Source organism: Apostichopus japonicus, chromosome 5 (assembly GCF_037975245.1).
Source record: "Apostichopus japonicus isolate 1M-3 chromosome 5, ASM3797524v1, whole genome shotgun sequence".
In the NCBI taxonomy this organism is placed as follows: Eukaryota; Metazoa; Echinodermata; class Holothuroidea; order Aspidochirotida; family Stichopodidae; genus Apostichopus; species Apostichopus japonicus.
Window position 1 is genome coordinate 20772559 of NC_092565.1, and position 17091 is coordinate 20789649.

The following is a 17091-nucleotide window of genomic DNA, read 5'->3' on the forward strand; positions in this document are numbered from 1 at the left end:
TCTTATATAAGACTCTATTGTGTGTTGTATTGCAAGAAGAAATCCCCCCCCCCCACAAACATGGAAAAATCCAGAATTATTTCCCTCTTCATATTTTGCTGTAATTAATGTGTGTTGTGAAAACAAACCTAATTGTATATTTTACTCTTTGAGGAAAGACGAGAGAAAGAGAAAGATAAAACAATTTCGAGAAAATAAAAGAAAACACATGTAATATTATGAACTACGAGCCTGCAGCCAATGATATAGCCTTGGAGAGCACACGCAAATTAGCACGGTCAATTAGACAGGTAAAATATCCGAAATTTGAAAAGACTAATAGCTCCTTCAAGTTCGATTAACCCTCGCGTAGGAATTGACTTGTTACCAACTCTCGGATGTGAAGTGCTTCAGCAAATTTCTTGGACTTAGCTCTGTCGAAATTGTAACATACAGGTAGGGCCTCTTTGTAAATATATATACATATACACACACACACACAAATATATATATATATATATATATATATATATATATATATATATATATATATATATATATAGTAGGTTGGCGTCTATCTTGGCGCAGAGTGCTCTATGTCCATTGGACAGAGCGGAATATATGTTGATACTAGATGAGACTAGTGGAACACTAGTAGTTGTAACTCGGAGTTTCACGCTTTGTAGCGATCTTCAGACAACTCATATATAAATATAAATATAAATATATATATATATATATATATATATATATATATATATATATATATATATATATACATACATACTACGAGATATGTCTTACATTGAGTTGATATACTATGGAAACGAATATGTACGTAGTTTAAGGAACTGAATGTTAATATAAAGTTGGCATACCAGAAGATAAATATTATGTTTGCAAATATGCAAATAATCTCAACTTTTTGTTTTTAGCCATCTGGAGTGTTTTATTATTGTTTCCTGTTGCATAGCCCATATGAGAATTAATTATAATGTTTTATTAAAGCGGAATGTATTGTTCAATTAATTAACCTTTCTAAATATAATGTATATAAATATAATTTATTGATGCATTGATTTATTCGTATGCGTACTTGAAATATTCACTTGTGATCAAGTTTCGTCCCTTGTCCGTAGAGATATTTTTTTGATGAAGCCATGCAGGTGTACGTTTCCCATCTGGCTTATACCTTCAAAAAGCCTCTGTCAACAATGTTTTAACCTTTCAGTCAAAACTGAAAGCGACTGTTATGGGATTGACTAGAAACAGACTGTTAATTCCTACGGTATGTCAAGATTCATCTTCAAGAAGAATAAGAAAAAAAATACCTTCTTCTGTCGACACTTCGGCTCCGTCTTTGGAAGAAAAGAGAAGAATCGCTTTGAGAAAGACAGAGAGAGAAAAATAAGCCGTCGGTTAGATTTGTCCGTGCCTGTAAAATAGAAAATTGGATCAGGACCGTCAGAAATAATCTGATGAATATAACCAGGGGCCAAGCGAGACCTGTGAAATAAATTTATTTCCAATCTATATCTATATAAAGTAACACGCATACGGTATAAAGTGAATGCTTCACAAGACCGTTATTAATTTGCTATGTCCGTGATAGATACGTATATATTACAGAAGCTTGGTACATATCACGAGTTAAAATATAGTTGATTGCGCTATACCTGATTACTCTGGACACAACATAGTATGGTATTAAACTGTGTGGTATGGTATGGTAAGTGGTGGTACGTTATGTTGTTGTGTGGTATGGTATGGTATGGTATGGTATGGTGTGGTGTGGTATGGTGTGGTGTGATATGTTATGTTATATTGTTGTATGGAATGGTATGGTGTGGTATGGTATGGTGTGGTATGTTATGTTATATTTGTGTATGGTATGGTATGTTATGTTGTTGTATTGTATGGTATGGTATGGTATGGTATGGTATGGTATGGTATGGTGTGGTATGGTATGGTGTGGTGTGGTATGGTGTGGTGTGATATGTTATGTTATATTGTTGTATGGAATGGTATGGTGTGGTATGGTATGGTGTGGTATGTTATGTTATATTTGTGTATGGTATGGTATGTTATGTTGTTGTATTGTATGGTATGGTATGGTGTGGTATGGTATGGTGTGGTATGGTATGGTGTGGTGTGGTATGGTGTGGTGTGGTGTGATATGTTATGTTATATTGTTGTATGGAATGGTATGGTGTGGTATGTTATGTTATATTGTTGTATGGAATGGTGTGGTAAGTTATGTTATGTTTTTGTATGGTATGGTATGGTGTGGTATGTTCATGTTGTGGTATGGTATGGTATGGTGTGGTGTGGTGTGGTATGGTGTGGTATGGTATGGTGTAGTATGGTATGGTATAATATCCTGTCTTAGTTATTATTTATGTTTTGAGTGTTTTGTCCTCAGCTAATGTGACTTTAATCAATTTCTTATATACTTCTTCAAAAAAAAAATAGTTTTAAATCACATTGAAACAACTACGGTGTAATTGGTAAGAACATTTGTAGGTCAACATGAAATAAAATCCCAAATGTACACTGAAGCTCTGTGTAACCAGATACGAGACACATAGACATGATAATCGATAATTCAAGGAAGAACATTAAATATTATGTATCCAACTTCCGAGGATTAGATTGGTAATTTGATGTGGTTTGTACTGGTTTTGATTATTTCTCGATCAAAGATTTACACCAACCATATTGACATAAAAGATAAATGATTACATACTGCAATTTATTTTAATAACTCTTTTTTTTAAATTATTAACAGAAGAACTTGGGGGTATAAATGTATATAAACTTTAAAAATTGGGCCTTTTTTGTTTTGTTTTGTAGCTTTGATAATCGTTAATTAACTTCTTCTCTTTCGGCAAGGAATTTGATCATCACAGAATCGAAGCCAAGTATATACAGTCACGTTGTTTTATTACAGAAACTAATTTCTCTGAGAGACTGCGGATGTATACTACTTGTGTAGGCAACGAATGAGATAATTGAAATCTCACCTTTCCATCGTATTCTTCAGAGACGCGGTAACGTATGCCTTCAATTATATACACAGTAGAAGAAGAAAAAAACGTCATTAAGTTAAGGATTAGTTCAGTATAGTGCCAATGTTATTACGAAACACAAAACGTAAGATTTCCCAAGTTATGTAGTTATTTTAATCAGAAATTCCTCATCCATTGAATTTTCTAGTCTCTTCCAACTGTGTAGCTTGGAGTATAAGCCTACTGCATACATGGTATAGGCTATAGGTTAACAACAGCGTTGTCTGCGCGGCTACATGTACAGAGTATTTACATGCCGTCTATTCATGACTGAGTCTCCACAGAGTTTGTACTATCGCAACAAGATGGTCATCATAGTTTTAATGTTAGAAACCCTTTGCTATGTAACTGTTAGCTATATAACAACGCATTTTTTATCCGGGTTGAAACCAGGTACACCGAATCCATTCAACTTTTACCCGCACTCGTACGTGTGTGGGCATTGTACAAGGTTAACGCACTGGTACTCGAGCGTAGAGCATTGTACTCGTATACCAATGGGGAATTACTACTTATACTCGTTCTCATTTCTGAGATATTATTAGTGAAAGTCTTCTACCCAGGACAAGATTTACGGAGCCCATCTTATCATGTTCTGACACAACTTACATGCACGGTGTTAGCCTAACCTTATTAATAAATTTTAGAAAAAGGAGCCAAAATATGCCAAATTTTTCAACAACATTTTTATTATCAACTGATCACATTCGCATTTACTTTATGGTTAAGACGATATAGATATAAAACTATCTCTCATATTTCTTAATTTGATAGACAGGTAACTTAAAATTTGTACCTTTTAATTTTCAAGCTGATCATCTGCAGTATACAGTGACGGAGTTAGCTAGATCAAGGAACGCCGGGGAGAAAGACTACAAAACTAAGATTTTCGTTGGACCAAATTAAACTATTCAGTGATGAAACTGTGATATTATTAGACGGACAGGCATTGCGCATGTGTCACTGCTTAGGAATATGTTCATATGTTGTGACGTCATAGAAACGACATGCCAATTCAATCGAACACAAGAACACTGTTTTATAGGAATTGTAACAAATCCAAAATTTCCACCCTTTCTAAACAACTGTGTTTTTCATTGTTGTAGGAGAATCTGCAGAAATTTAATATAAATTATAATTTAATATGATTATCAAGATTGCTTCTATAAAAATGAATTAATAAACTCCAAATCACCGTGTTTTACTACATATGTAAGCAATATTTAAACTAACAACTGTCACTTCTGTATGTAAAGTATGAAATAAGATAACAATTATATATATATATATATATATATATATATATATATATATATATATATATATATATATATATATACATATATATATATATACATATATATATGTATATATATATATATATATATATATATATATATATATATATATATATATATATATATATATATACATATATATATATATACATATATATATGTATATATATATATATATATATATATATATATATATATATATATATATATATATATATGCAAACTTGCTCAATACATAGAAGTAGAGCAAGTACATAATATAGTATACCTATACGGTAACTTACAGCATGTTGTTACTCGAGTTTCACGCCTGTGCCGCATGATGATCGCGCACAGGTGTGAATCTCGAGTAACAACCTGCTGTAAGTTACCGTAATGTATAATATATTATATATAAATAAACATACATATATATAAACATATATATATGTTTATATATACATATTTTTATATAATAAATATATAAAATGATGGCGTCGATGTCACACAGACAAAATCTTACATACAACATGAAATAAAACAAGTCATCATTGAGCCTGCCAGTATAATACAATGCTTAATATTATTATCAGTATTTACAGCGTAAATTAATTATAAATTTTTTATTGATTCATAAAATGCTCTACTGACATATCTTTACAGAAAGAATAAATTATATAATAATTGTGCTGTACATTTATGTTCATAATCATTCGCCATATATTACAACAAATTTCACAACATCATCATTTATTCATTTGTAAATGTCCAAAACACTACAATTGAACATTCACATGCAGAAAACATGTATTTTATGCATGCATAAGTATAAGCCATATATATATATATATATATCAGAGTACGAGATTTCAGAGTAATAAATCTTAGCAATACATAGTTTATGATTCAATAACGTAATATTTTCTACGTAGACTTGTGTTACTCCTGCCTTCCATACCGCGTCATTAAACTAATGTTACGTTCGATGATTACAAAACATGAAAACATGGTCTTACCAGACACGGAAGGGTTAGGGTGGGGGAGGGGGAGGGGCGCTATTAATGTTGTCACTCGTCCTATATCTCTCCAGTATTTAGTCTTGCCGTATGTTTTGTGCTCAAGTAGCGTGTGTTAAAAACTTACAAGCCTCAACATAACCGAGAACGCCATTTGTCATATTATGGGATATTCCATTCTCTTTGTTTTTAGTACAAGGGTGATAAACTCCATTTTATAAATATCCCCATAGCATGTTTTAGTCACTTGCATATGCGAATTTGTTCCCCCTCCCCCATCCCCACCCAACTGCAACCCTAACCTATATTAGATCAATGCCTGCGGAAATTCTATATCGAGGATAACAGGCTAAATGAATTCATTCAAAATCCATGACGGAATTCAGTCTTAACGTTATGATTTATATATGCTCAATGCCTCATTCGTTTACTTTAAAGTTAGAAAACAGATATGTACAAAATATACCCCCAAAAGTCGCCAATATTTCGCTTTATATAGCCATGTAACGTATCGAGAAATAACAACGCATTTTGGCAAACAAGGATACCAAGACATTGTGAGTGCGTGTGTGCATGTGTTTATGACTCTCTATGTGTAGGATTCATATGTGTTCAACATAGTTAGCTTAAATGTTAATGCATAGATAAATACTTGTCCGCAAAAAGCATTCTGTAATCATTAAACCAATTGCTTCCTCGTTATTTTCATGAAACATTACTAAACATTTTTGCCTACTATAGCGCTTAGCATTTCCCCTTTCGTTGCACCACTTCAAAGTTTAACGGGAAGAAACAATACCCACATCTTACCATTACGGAGGGAAAAGCTTGAATAGTAAGTCGGTTCCACGCATGGGAGGAAACTGAAGTGGGAGGTGCATTCTGGGCTAAAGTGTTTTGCATTGTGGAGACTGGGGTATAGTGATATAGCTAATTAACCAAGTAGTTATGGTTTTATACTTTTATTTGTTAAAGTATAGTTTAACCATAACTTTACCTTTAAGTCAATCATTTTCCGTGGCCACCTCCCTGTGTTGGTTTTTCCACATTTGCTTATATTGTTTTTCATATCCATTAGACAGCGATACATTATCTTTAACTTCGTTTATAAATGTTATCCTTCTTCATATCTGGAACTGAAATATTTGATTTATCTTATATCTTACCATAGATGGTAATTAACCACAGTTTAATATTATGGTCGGTTAATTTGACTCATTCCAAGTAAGAGGTTAAGATAGAAGTTAAAGGTATAAATGCATGATTAGTTAATAAAGCTGTGTATAACTTCCATTCAACTTATTCATAAGGGTAATCGACTTATTTTTATATTATTTTATTTTATACCGTTTTATTATATTTTAGTCTTTCTATCTGGTTTGTTTTTGTTACAAAACGAAGCTTTGATGAAAACGTACACGTGAGCTCAGATTCGGTAATTCTTGCACGTTCTTATCACTCTTGACAATTTACAATGTATTGCACCGAGTCTTTCACTCTCAATTTAGCCCATAAACACACCTGATTCCAAGAGGTTGCCCACAGGGTCCATTTCGTCGTGTCCACCCCCTGGGGTCTGAACTCTGACTGCTATGGGGTGTATCCTGGACAAGCGCTCATTTGGGTTATATTGGTCGGTTTCTTGGGTGATAAAGTTTGTGTCATTCTCCCCCTAACCCAGCTTAATGTTCACACATAACTGGATACCCTCAGGTTAGCAAAAGTATTTTTTTATTTTTTATTATTGTCGTCTTTAATGAGGGAAGTCCTACTCAGTGCAGAAGCACTGCTTTCCAGAGGAGCCCTCAAGAAAATTATAAACCGTTAAGTCAAATAAACAGAGGTTTTACGATGCATGGTTCCCCACTAATTGAATTTTTGTGTAATGTTTTATAGTTCTTCTTGCAAATCTGTTCAAAATGTAGACCTAACTTGTCATTATTCCTCATGCAGTGTGCGATGTGACGTATATGTTTTCGTGTATCAAGTGAATGCTTTAAGTAGTGACGGTAACACTAGATGTTAGCAAGTGAGTTGAAAGCAGAAAGACACCGTCTTGAAGAGAACAAAGCGTGTTGAATTTAATGATACCCAATAAAATATAACGTTCGGCTTATATGGAAAATTTTCCAGACGGCAGGTTTGCCGACAGACTCAACACTATAATTAGAAAACATTTCACAAATACCCAAGACCGAAGAGAAAAGAGGATAACGAATGCTTCAAAATTTCTCAAATTTCAATTGATTTTTTACAGAAAAATTGTATAAGTTTACCTTGGTAAGTTATGTGATTTGTGTGTGTGTGTTTGTGTGTTCAATACAAGTTACTAAGTCAATGCTAAATTTCGGAATACGAGGTCATATTTGATAGATAGTAACGACATTTCCCACCTCGTTGATGTAATATTTGTTCTATATGCGTTATCCTCAAATTTGAGGTAAATTATATACTAGTTTACAAAATATAGCATATTTATTGTTTTAACAAACATAATTTCGACTGAGTATGAATGAACCAAGACAAACAGTGTATACAGATATGATAATGTCATCCGGAGAAACCATTTATAGTTTCATCTATACTGTACAATACTCTCATCTTATTATTCATAAGTACGAATAACAAGAAACACTATTGTTGGTCATTCTCGTTATTAGATAGATTTGAACATTCGCTCGAAGTAGCCTTATTAATGAATCAATTACTTAATCAATCAATCAATAAATATGGCCGTTTGGATGAGTAACCATCACAAATATATAGATGTGGGATGGATTCTGTAATTATCTTTGTTACCATATACCTGTCCCTCAGACTCAGGTGTTTCCTTTATTATGACAAATAAATCGATTTGCAACATTTAAATAGAATATGATATGCAATGATTAGATATTTACTTTAGAGAGCATTTCTAACTGCCCGATTCTTTGGAATTGTCTTTTACGAGAGCTTCACTCTGTCATTAAAACAACTAAAAAGTATTACTTCCATAGAATTTGAAACAGAAGTTAAGCTATTTGTTATGCATTATTTTTTGTTTTTCGGTGATACTTCGGTTTTACGCAAATACACACGATAAGTGAACGCTCTAATTATTAAAACACAACACACCGCGTGGCATGATGTGTGCTACATATTCTCGCATTTGGCTTTTCGAAGCTGCATTTTAACGCCAACATGTGTCATAATCTGGTGCTGCAATAATCGACCGGCAAAGAAATTAAAGAGAGATGAGGTTATATTGAAGTCCAAACCAGTGTACGTGCCTATGCATGTATATATATATGCGATCTTATTCCTATACAGTACACCAACGTGACACCAATAATCACGCAAATGCATTATGCAAAAGTTCCGTCTTGAAAATGCCCTTATAAGTATTACATGAGAATTGTAGGACCGAGGCTTTAACAAGAAAGTGGATTAAACGACTGCAAAGTAGATCTTTTGTAACCAAAATACAGGTAACTACTTTAAAGTTAAAGAGTCTGACGTAAATTATTCTGGGTTTTTTCCTTGTTTCTTATCGATTCGTTAGTCTCAGTTTAGATTCATTTCAGATCAGTTTCTAAAGAGAAGCCTATAATGTTGGTTTTGAAACATTAGACTCTCTGTACTTTTATAATACGTATCTTCAAAGGATTTTTGTAGTAGATAAATATATATATATTTTTTTAATTTTAACATTTCTTCTCTCTCAAATTTGATCTTGTAAACTCCCAGATATCTAAGTTACATATAACTATACGTTAGAATGGGGATATGAAGAATATTACATGGTTGCTGGTCAGAAATTACTTATATTTTTGGGAAGATTTCTCTTCCGGCTTTACGTATGTATATACCGCACTTATCAAGATAAAGTATAACGATGAGTACATGAATTCGTATTATGCTGAAAATCGACTCTTTATAACTGTTCGTTCTACCAACACTTCGTTTAACTTAACATGGCACTTAACAATAACAAACTTTTTCTGCTCGCCTTTAACAGTTTCAGTATTTATAGATGCACACATATTTCTAATTTAAGGTTATATACCCACAAAAAAAAAACGATCAATAACTTGATTTGAAAATATTACGAAGAATGTAACATTTCTGTCACCCTCTCTCGCTCTCATTCTCGATCTGATTATAAATATCTAATCCAAAAGTTTACAAGTAACATGATATTTAAAAAAAACATAACAATACACAGATAGAGACAATATATATGATTATAAAACGATACATATATTATTCAGCTACATTTGGTGAAAAATCACGAAGTCGCCAAAAAAATAAAATTAATAAGATTCATATAATTCAGTCGTGAGAATTTGTCAGGATCTTACTTTTGGTTCGCTGCCAACCGCTGAAAACGTCTTCAAGTTAATAACGTTTTTCGAATTGATTTTTGTTAATTGCTATAAAATACAGGTATTCACAAAGTGTTCGTAAGTGAACAAAGTTTGACTAAAACAGTAGTTACATTTTGACTGATAATAATTTCAGCTTAAAGTTATATAATTTTTCACGACGAGACATATTTATGGACCATACCTTTAAAAAACACAAGAATGTCATCTTAACAAACAAAAAATCAAAACGAACATATGAGTTTTCGCTCTTCAAGAAAATCCTGATTTATACATAAAAAAAAGAAAGAATTAATACAGACATGAAAATTTTTTCTCCTTTTGTTTGTAAATTCTTACTTACGATCCATGACTATTCATATCTTCGTATCTTCAAAACCTTTTCTCTGTGGTTTTGGGGTTGTTTTAAGAACCGTGCTTTCTGCAGTAGTTGGTTGTAAATAGCTACCAAGGGTTGTTCTTGGTCTTTTAAAATTGGAGAATGCTCCCGAAGCGTGCGAGCCAGTTGGTCCTGCCGACGTTTTAAAGCTTGATTCTCCTAATACAGTCAAGAAAGGTAAGAGTTTGTAAAATTCCTTTCTGAAGTTATCGTTCAGCCACGCATAGAGCAGTGGGTTTAAGAAGGTACTACACACACTGGGAAGGAATAAGACGAACGGTGTTATGCATAAATCTTGAGGCGAAATGATCCGGTATTCGAATAATATCTCGTAGAGATTCAGTGGGAGCCAACAGCTAGCGAAGACGATAACTACAGCCGACAACATCCGGTTCATCCTTTGACGACGAGAGTTTTCTCTCTGTTCGGTGTCCTTCCGTCTGACACCAGGCTTGACGTTGGTCTTTAACTTCCAGGCGATGCTCACGTGCGCAATGGTCACTAGAATCATCGGGTAACAGAATTGGATTGTAAATATAGCGGTGAAATATCTCGTAGCTACCTTCTCTTGCATGCTGCTAACACATATGTGACGGTCGTAGAACACAAGATGGGATATGTCTCTGATGTTAGCGGTGAGCGCTGCCGGCAACGTCAGACCTATGCAGAAAATCCATATCACCACGATGATAGCGAAACATCTGTTTCTGTTCACAGGTTTCAAAAATGGATAGACTACTAGGCAGAATCTATCGACTGCAATGGCTGTTAGAGTTAGGGAAGACACCAGCACTAAACATGACGTAATCATCTGCGCTATCCCACAAAAGATGATCCCTAGCGGCCAATTCTGGGCAAAGAGTGACGTAACTGTGACAGGGATCCCGATAGTACAATAAAGTAAATCAGTCAATGATAGGTTACATATGAACCAATTGATAACTGTCCGCATTTTAGGTCGACGGGCCACCACGATTACGACGAGAACGTTACCGAATATCCCTAGCACAGATAATAACAAAACCAGACCGATCAAAAGAATTTTACTTACAGGGTGAAACGTAATGAGTTTACATTCTGGTATTCCGCCGGTTTCATTACCCAGTGATGTAGTCTCCTCGTATTCCTGCGAATCTATGGAAGTATATAATAACCCCTCCATGTTTTTATCTCTCGAGATTTCCGTCTCTCTCCTGAAGCAATTCTGATGGCTATAATTTTCTATAACAAACCACGGAACAAAAATAACAAGAAACCTATAAGAAAAGAAGGGACAATATCACTGCTTAAATATATCCGAAAACAAAACATCTACAAATATGTAACTTCTTGCTCATGTCCTTATCAAGAGTAAGCTGCACGTTGAATGAATTTTGTTTTACCAATGATGAGATTCCAAACTAGTTTTGTTGTATTTCTCATATAGACGGCCTTCATACGTTACACTGTAGCGAGACGTACCAATCGAACTCCTGTGCGGTAATTAACACATTTTCACTTTAGTTCATGATTCACCTTCACAGCTGAACTAACTCGAAATTGGATAAAAAGGGAAATCCAAAATGAAAAATCAATCCGAGTCCAATTAAATATTTTTTTCCAGACCGTCACAAAAAATGTTTTCCCCATTTGCGTATTCGCTTCTTCTACTGGCGGGTAATATTTGTCGTTCTTTTTGTCGCTAAATAAATTCGAAGGAAATTTCTTCAGTGCGATTAAAATCTCAAACGCTCAGCCTGCGTGAACACATTATATCGAACGGAAACTCAACTCTTCTTTCTAAATATGCTCGTTCGCTTGTGTCTGACTGCAAAAAGAAAAAAAAAGTTGTTCCGTCGCAATGCGAGTAATTCCACGCTTTATATACCTTTCAAGCAAGGTGTAGTTTGTAGCGCAATCCGATGTATTCTTCAGAGAGACCAGATTACAACACAGCAATGAGGCTAGATATTGAATTGAAACCTCCCCGTCTGTATTAAACTTTTGCTGTGTAACTAGGTGTGTAATATATATATATATTTATATATATATATATATATATATATATATATATATATATATATATATATATATATATATAATATATATATATATATTTATTTATGTTTTTGCATTGGTATGAATTTGACATTTTGAACATATATACCAAACATCTGGAGTCGTTTTCTACATGGTGATTGATCTGTTCAGTATATTAGATATGTGAAAAATGCACAAATGAAATTGTTAGCATATAATAACAAGGACTGAAAATATGTAAGTGATTTTGCGCCCAACATATTGGCTCAATTCATTTCAGGTTTTATCAACAACATGCATGGTGATCTTTCCCTTATATTACAGCTGATATTACTCCGTATAATCATCCGTGAAAAGGCTAATCAATATAAATAATAATAATGTTTTCGGACCACAATCCATTTCCCTTGTTAGTTTATATGATCGTTAACCGGTATACATTGTCCACGACGTATAACTAACACTACAAATATCGGCTACTTGAAAGTTGTAAATTTTAAAAGCTTTTAGCCTATTTACATTGCGATACTATGGTCAGATGTATCATGTGGAATTTCTAATGCATCGGTTTGGGAGTTGTGGGATAGTTTCTGTGCGGTACTAAAGATCATTCAATAAGCTAATTAATTTTGGTTGCGAGGTGTGCAGTGGCGCTAATTTTGTTCATGGGTGACAGTATTTGTCAATGTTTATGCAGAGCTTTATATATTAGAGCATCGTGGCATTTTTTTTTTTTATATCTTTGGACAAAATTAAGATGAATATTTTGTATGTAAACCTGAAAGAAAAAGCAAGATCAATGTAAAATGATTTTTGATATAAATTTTACAAATTATTATGAAAGTTTCTTTTTGAAAAAAAGAAAGAAACGGATGAGTATAGTCTAGTTTACATTGCACGTATATCTGTTTCATATTTGACATTTGAAGAGAGATTGATTTGGTAGCAAAGAAGGGTGTACAGTATATTGGTCTGTATTTGACTTCATTTTCTCATTCGAAACATTAGCTAAGATTATTTTTGTTTCATCATTCGGGATTTGTTCTTTCAAGATTTCATTTATTTACTTATTTATTTCTTGTTATAAGTATGTGCAGTTTGATGCAGTGTCACCATGATAAATTAATACAATAATATGAAGGGATATATATATATATATATATATATATATATATAGTAACGTTTTGAAATAATTTCCAGTACACATTCGTTGTATAAGTCATTATATACGTGACACTTAAAATACAGAATATTTCATAATATTCGTGTGTATGTTTGTGTGTGGGGGACGGGGGAGGGGGTAGGGGGTCACTGAAGTGGATCCAGTTCATGCTTTATAAACATACAATTAACCGATATGTAAGGCAGATTAAAATTTATATATAGGCCTAATAACAGTCAGAATTTTAGTATACCATCACATATTCCGAATTTAGAGAAGGGGCGGGGAGACGAAGGGTGAGGGTGAGCGCCGAATGAAAGGACCAAACATAATCTTGAGATAATAGGACCTTTGTGAAACTATACTTGGCAAAACTTTATAATACGTCGCTTCAGTGTACAAATGATGCAATGAACGGCTTTACTCACTGGAGCTCTCACGGGAGCCCAATCCCTCTAGCTCCCTCTTTACAGTTGATGTACAAATAAGTTCAGTGTTTGTCATGAGTTTTACCCTGGTATAGTTTACATAGACAGATAATTTGATAAATTATTTATATCATTAAATTTTCAAGTTCAATTAGCTCATTCCCCCACCCCCCCCCCCCCACCCGCACAGAAGGGTTTTTCAAGTGTGAGCCTTTGCCTCTAATTTATTATTTCTGAGTAGATAACTGTTTGCATCATTACCATAAAATTGAAAAGTACAATCTATGTATTGGAAGTATCAAAGTCCTAAAAACAGGATAAAAGACACTTTCCAGAGATGTTTTTCTCGTTTTTATTTATTTTTTTATTTTTTATAGGCAAGTGTCCGTTGGCATGGCAGCAGGTGAGATAAATGAGGGGGTGTGACAAGTTCATCCCACTTTTTAGCTTTATTTAGTGTCTGATTTTCATTCGAAGACAAGACTCGCGGCAGCTATATTTTACTCGAACGCTAACAGCTTCCTAATTCAACTTTAAGATTGTGCGATGCACGCGGTTAAGGTAAGTAGTTGCGTTCTTAACTCTCGCAGAGCCGTGTCTATCTATATACGATTCTGTTTACTTCAATAGACGTGAACAGAGATCTAGAGCTCTCTATTGAGACACTAATCTATGAGTACGGCACTGTTTGTCTCTAGAGACACTATACGTACTAAAGACATTATTTATCGCCCATTGAGTTCGCTCTACTGTCTCAACTTGGACCTGAGAGCTGGATCATATCGTGACGTCATAGGGTGAGCGACACGCCCCATATTTCAGAATTCCACAAATACTAGGTGCGTTTGAGTGGCGAGCTTGATCGATATATATATATATATATATATATATATATATATATATATATATATATACATATATATATATATATATATATATATATATATATATATATATATATATATATATATATATATGTATATAATACAACACATGATCCGGGTTAAAGTAAATAAGCTATCTACTGTGCATACTTTGTATCTGACAAAAACAAATACTACCCACGATCATTAGTCAAACGGGGATACCCGTGATAACAAAGACGGAAATAGTTACTAGTGCTCAAAACTACGCCTTAAAGAAAAGAATATGTTTAACTTGATAAGTTGACATTTTCCAGAAAAAAATCGAATAACAAGATAATATCTTGTGTGTATATATATATATAAACATCTATATATCAGATATACCAAATCTGCATATTTTTTATTCGTTTCTTTGTTGAGTCATTATACATGCACTTCTCATCACCCCTGCATCTAATGTGTAAGCTTTACGTTATCAGAAAGATCTTTCTCGTAATGAACGCCACGAGGGATTCTTTATCTCTTTGTATGGATGGTGAGGCTAAAGAGTGAAACATCGTTCAGTTTCCTTCATCGGTTTATAAGCCCCTTTACAAACACTTACGACGAATTTAGATGCAACCCATTACGCGTATATATACTATTTTGAATTTAGTGAAGTCATTATAAACGGCGTCGAGATTGTGTGGCGCTATTCATGTTTAATGTCGTAGGTATGATTTTGATAGCGTTCCACCCGATGTGGTGCAGTCTTCTAACCTGATACTACGCCGCATCATTAGGAAATATCGTAATTTAATATAATAACAATGTAAAGCAATCCACGCTTTATATTGCATTAATGAGTCTCTCAATGTGTTTTAATTAAAACTAACAAAGTCGTAGATGAGGTGATTTTTGCATCACTATAGGTCTGATTCATCAATATTCATATTGTAATACTTTCCTCTTTTGGGTAATAGCGCGGGCCAGCCGGTTCAGGATTCTTGGCCTAAGATGTCGATTTTTAATTGGCAAGAGAACGAAGACATACACAAAATAAATCCAGAGAGGTAGTTGTACAGTTAACCCAGATATATTGAACACAAAACGACTTCCTACAGTATAAGGTTGAGTGCGTAGAACTAGAGGCGTCGTACAATCTTGAGGTTACGTGGCCCTGAAGCCTACCATCAAGATAATCCTTCCAACGGCACCCAGAGTATATTGTCCTGCCCCACCAAAGTAATACATATGATATGAATCCCTTAACAATACAGGGAATTACCACAGCTATACAAATGGTGTACTTTACCTTAGAACTTAGCTTAAGACATATTATCCAAACACTACAGTGCATTTCCACCATCCCCCAAAACTGCACTCCTTTACAGAGATATGAATGAGATCACATGATTATCCCTAGAAAATATCACATGTGTTACATCATTACATCACAATCCCAGAATATATACCTGACACCACATGCCGATTCATAGGAGCAGCCCCAAAAGCCATAATCTGGTAACAATTAAAATGGGTCTACTTATATGCCAAGAGAGATAATCCCTATATAATTCCAAAGGGGACTTAAACTACCACAATGGTTCCACACCGTCCACACAGAACTCCCCCATTGCTCCAGAACTTAACAGTAACAACGTTACACTATTATTTCTGGTCACAAGTTAATTTATATGTATTAGTGTCGTATAAAGAAAGAATCAAGAAATACCTTTCTTAACCCTTTCCAGGTGTATTTAAAGGATTGGTTCAGGTGTTTGACATGTCTATTTGGTATGAAAGAGCACAAAAAGACAAAAAGAACAGTGAAGAAACTACCATAATAGAATGCTCTGTTAAGGAGATATGACACTTTGAAGATATCAAAATTTCTTTGAAATGACTGGTGTAGAAAGACTAACTGTGCGGCTGTGATGTCACATCCTCACTTCCTTAACATGTGTGAATATATTTCTTTAAAAATTATTTACATTTTTTAACACATTTGAAAATAATATAATCAAAAATTCTTCAGATGTTTAATCTCAAATACTTCCTTTGACAAATATGAGATCTCCTGACATATCACTTGGTTGAAAGTCATGAAATCTCACAAAATATTTAGAGAAAAAAAACAAAGACTTTTCAGGAATGTGAGGGTGTGACATCACAGATAGTCAGATTTCAGCAGTTTCTACACAATCTGATAAAACTTTACACTTGAATATCTCTTTAACCGAAAAAGATATTTGAACAGTTTTTTTCACCATTGTGTTTCTTTTATAATTGTCCTCTTTCATATAACATAAATATGTATGACAACTGAACCAATCCTTTATAATAGGCTATGCATGTATGTAATAAACTAGAACAGTATAGTTGTAAACACCGAGGAATTCGACCACGTGAACTTTAGAATCATTCTCACTGATTATAGAAGACTGGGCCATAATACATACCCCTATACAGGGCTATAATTGCTGAAATCATAAATGTACATGTTGATAACACATTTGCAGAAGGTAGACAGACAATAATAATATTTCTAGGA

General features: G+C 33.8%; 1 protein-coding gene across 1 annotated transcript; it reads right to left on the reverse strand.

The window, feature by feature from the left end:
- Positions 1–4547: 4547 nt before the first annotated feature.
- Positions 4548–11929, reverse strand: LOC139967996 (prolactin-releasing peptide receptor-like). Its single transcript, XM_071972259.1, has one exon. The coding sequence runs from the start codon at positions 11243–11245 to the stop codon at positions 10061–10063; it is 1185 nt and encodes a 394-aa protein (XP_071828360.1). The 5' UTR covers positions 11246–11929; the 3' UTR covers positions 4548–10060.
- Positions 11930–17091: the final 5162 nt, after the last annotated feature.

Bases quoted from the DNA above. Each gene is read 5' to 3' on its own strand.
- LOC139967996 (XM_071972259.1), bottom strand. From the start codon at position 11,245: ATGGAGGGGTTATTATATACTTCCATAGATTCGCAGGAATACGAGGAG.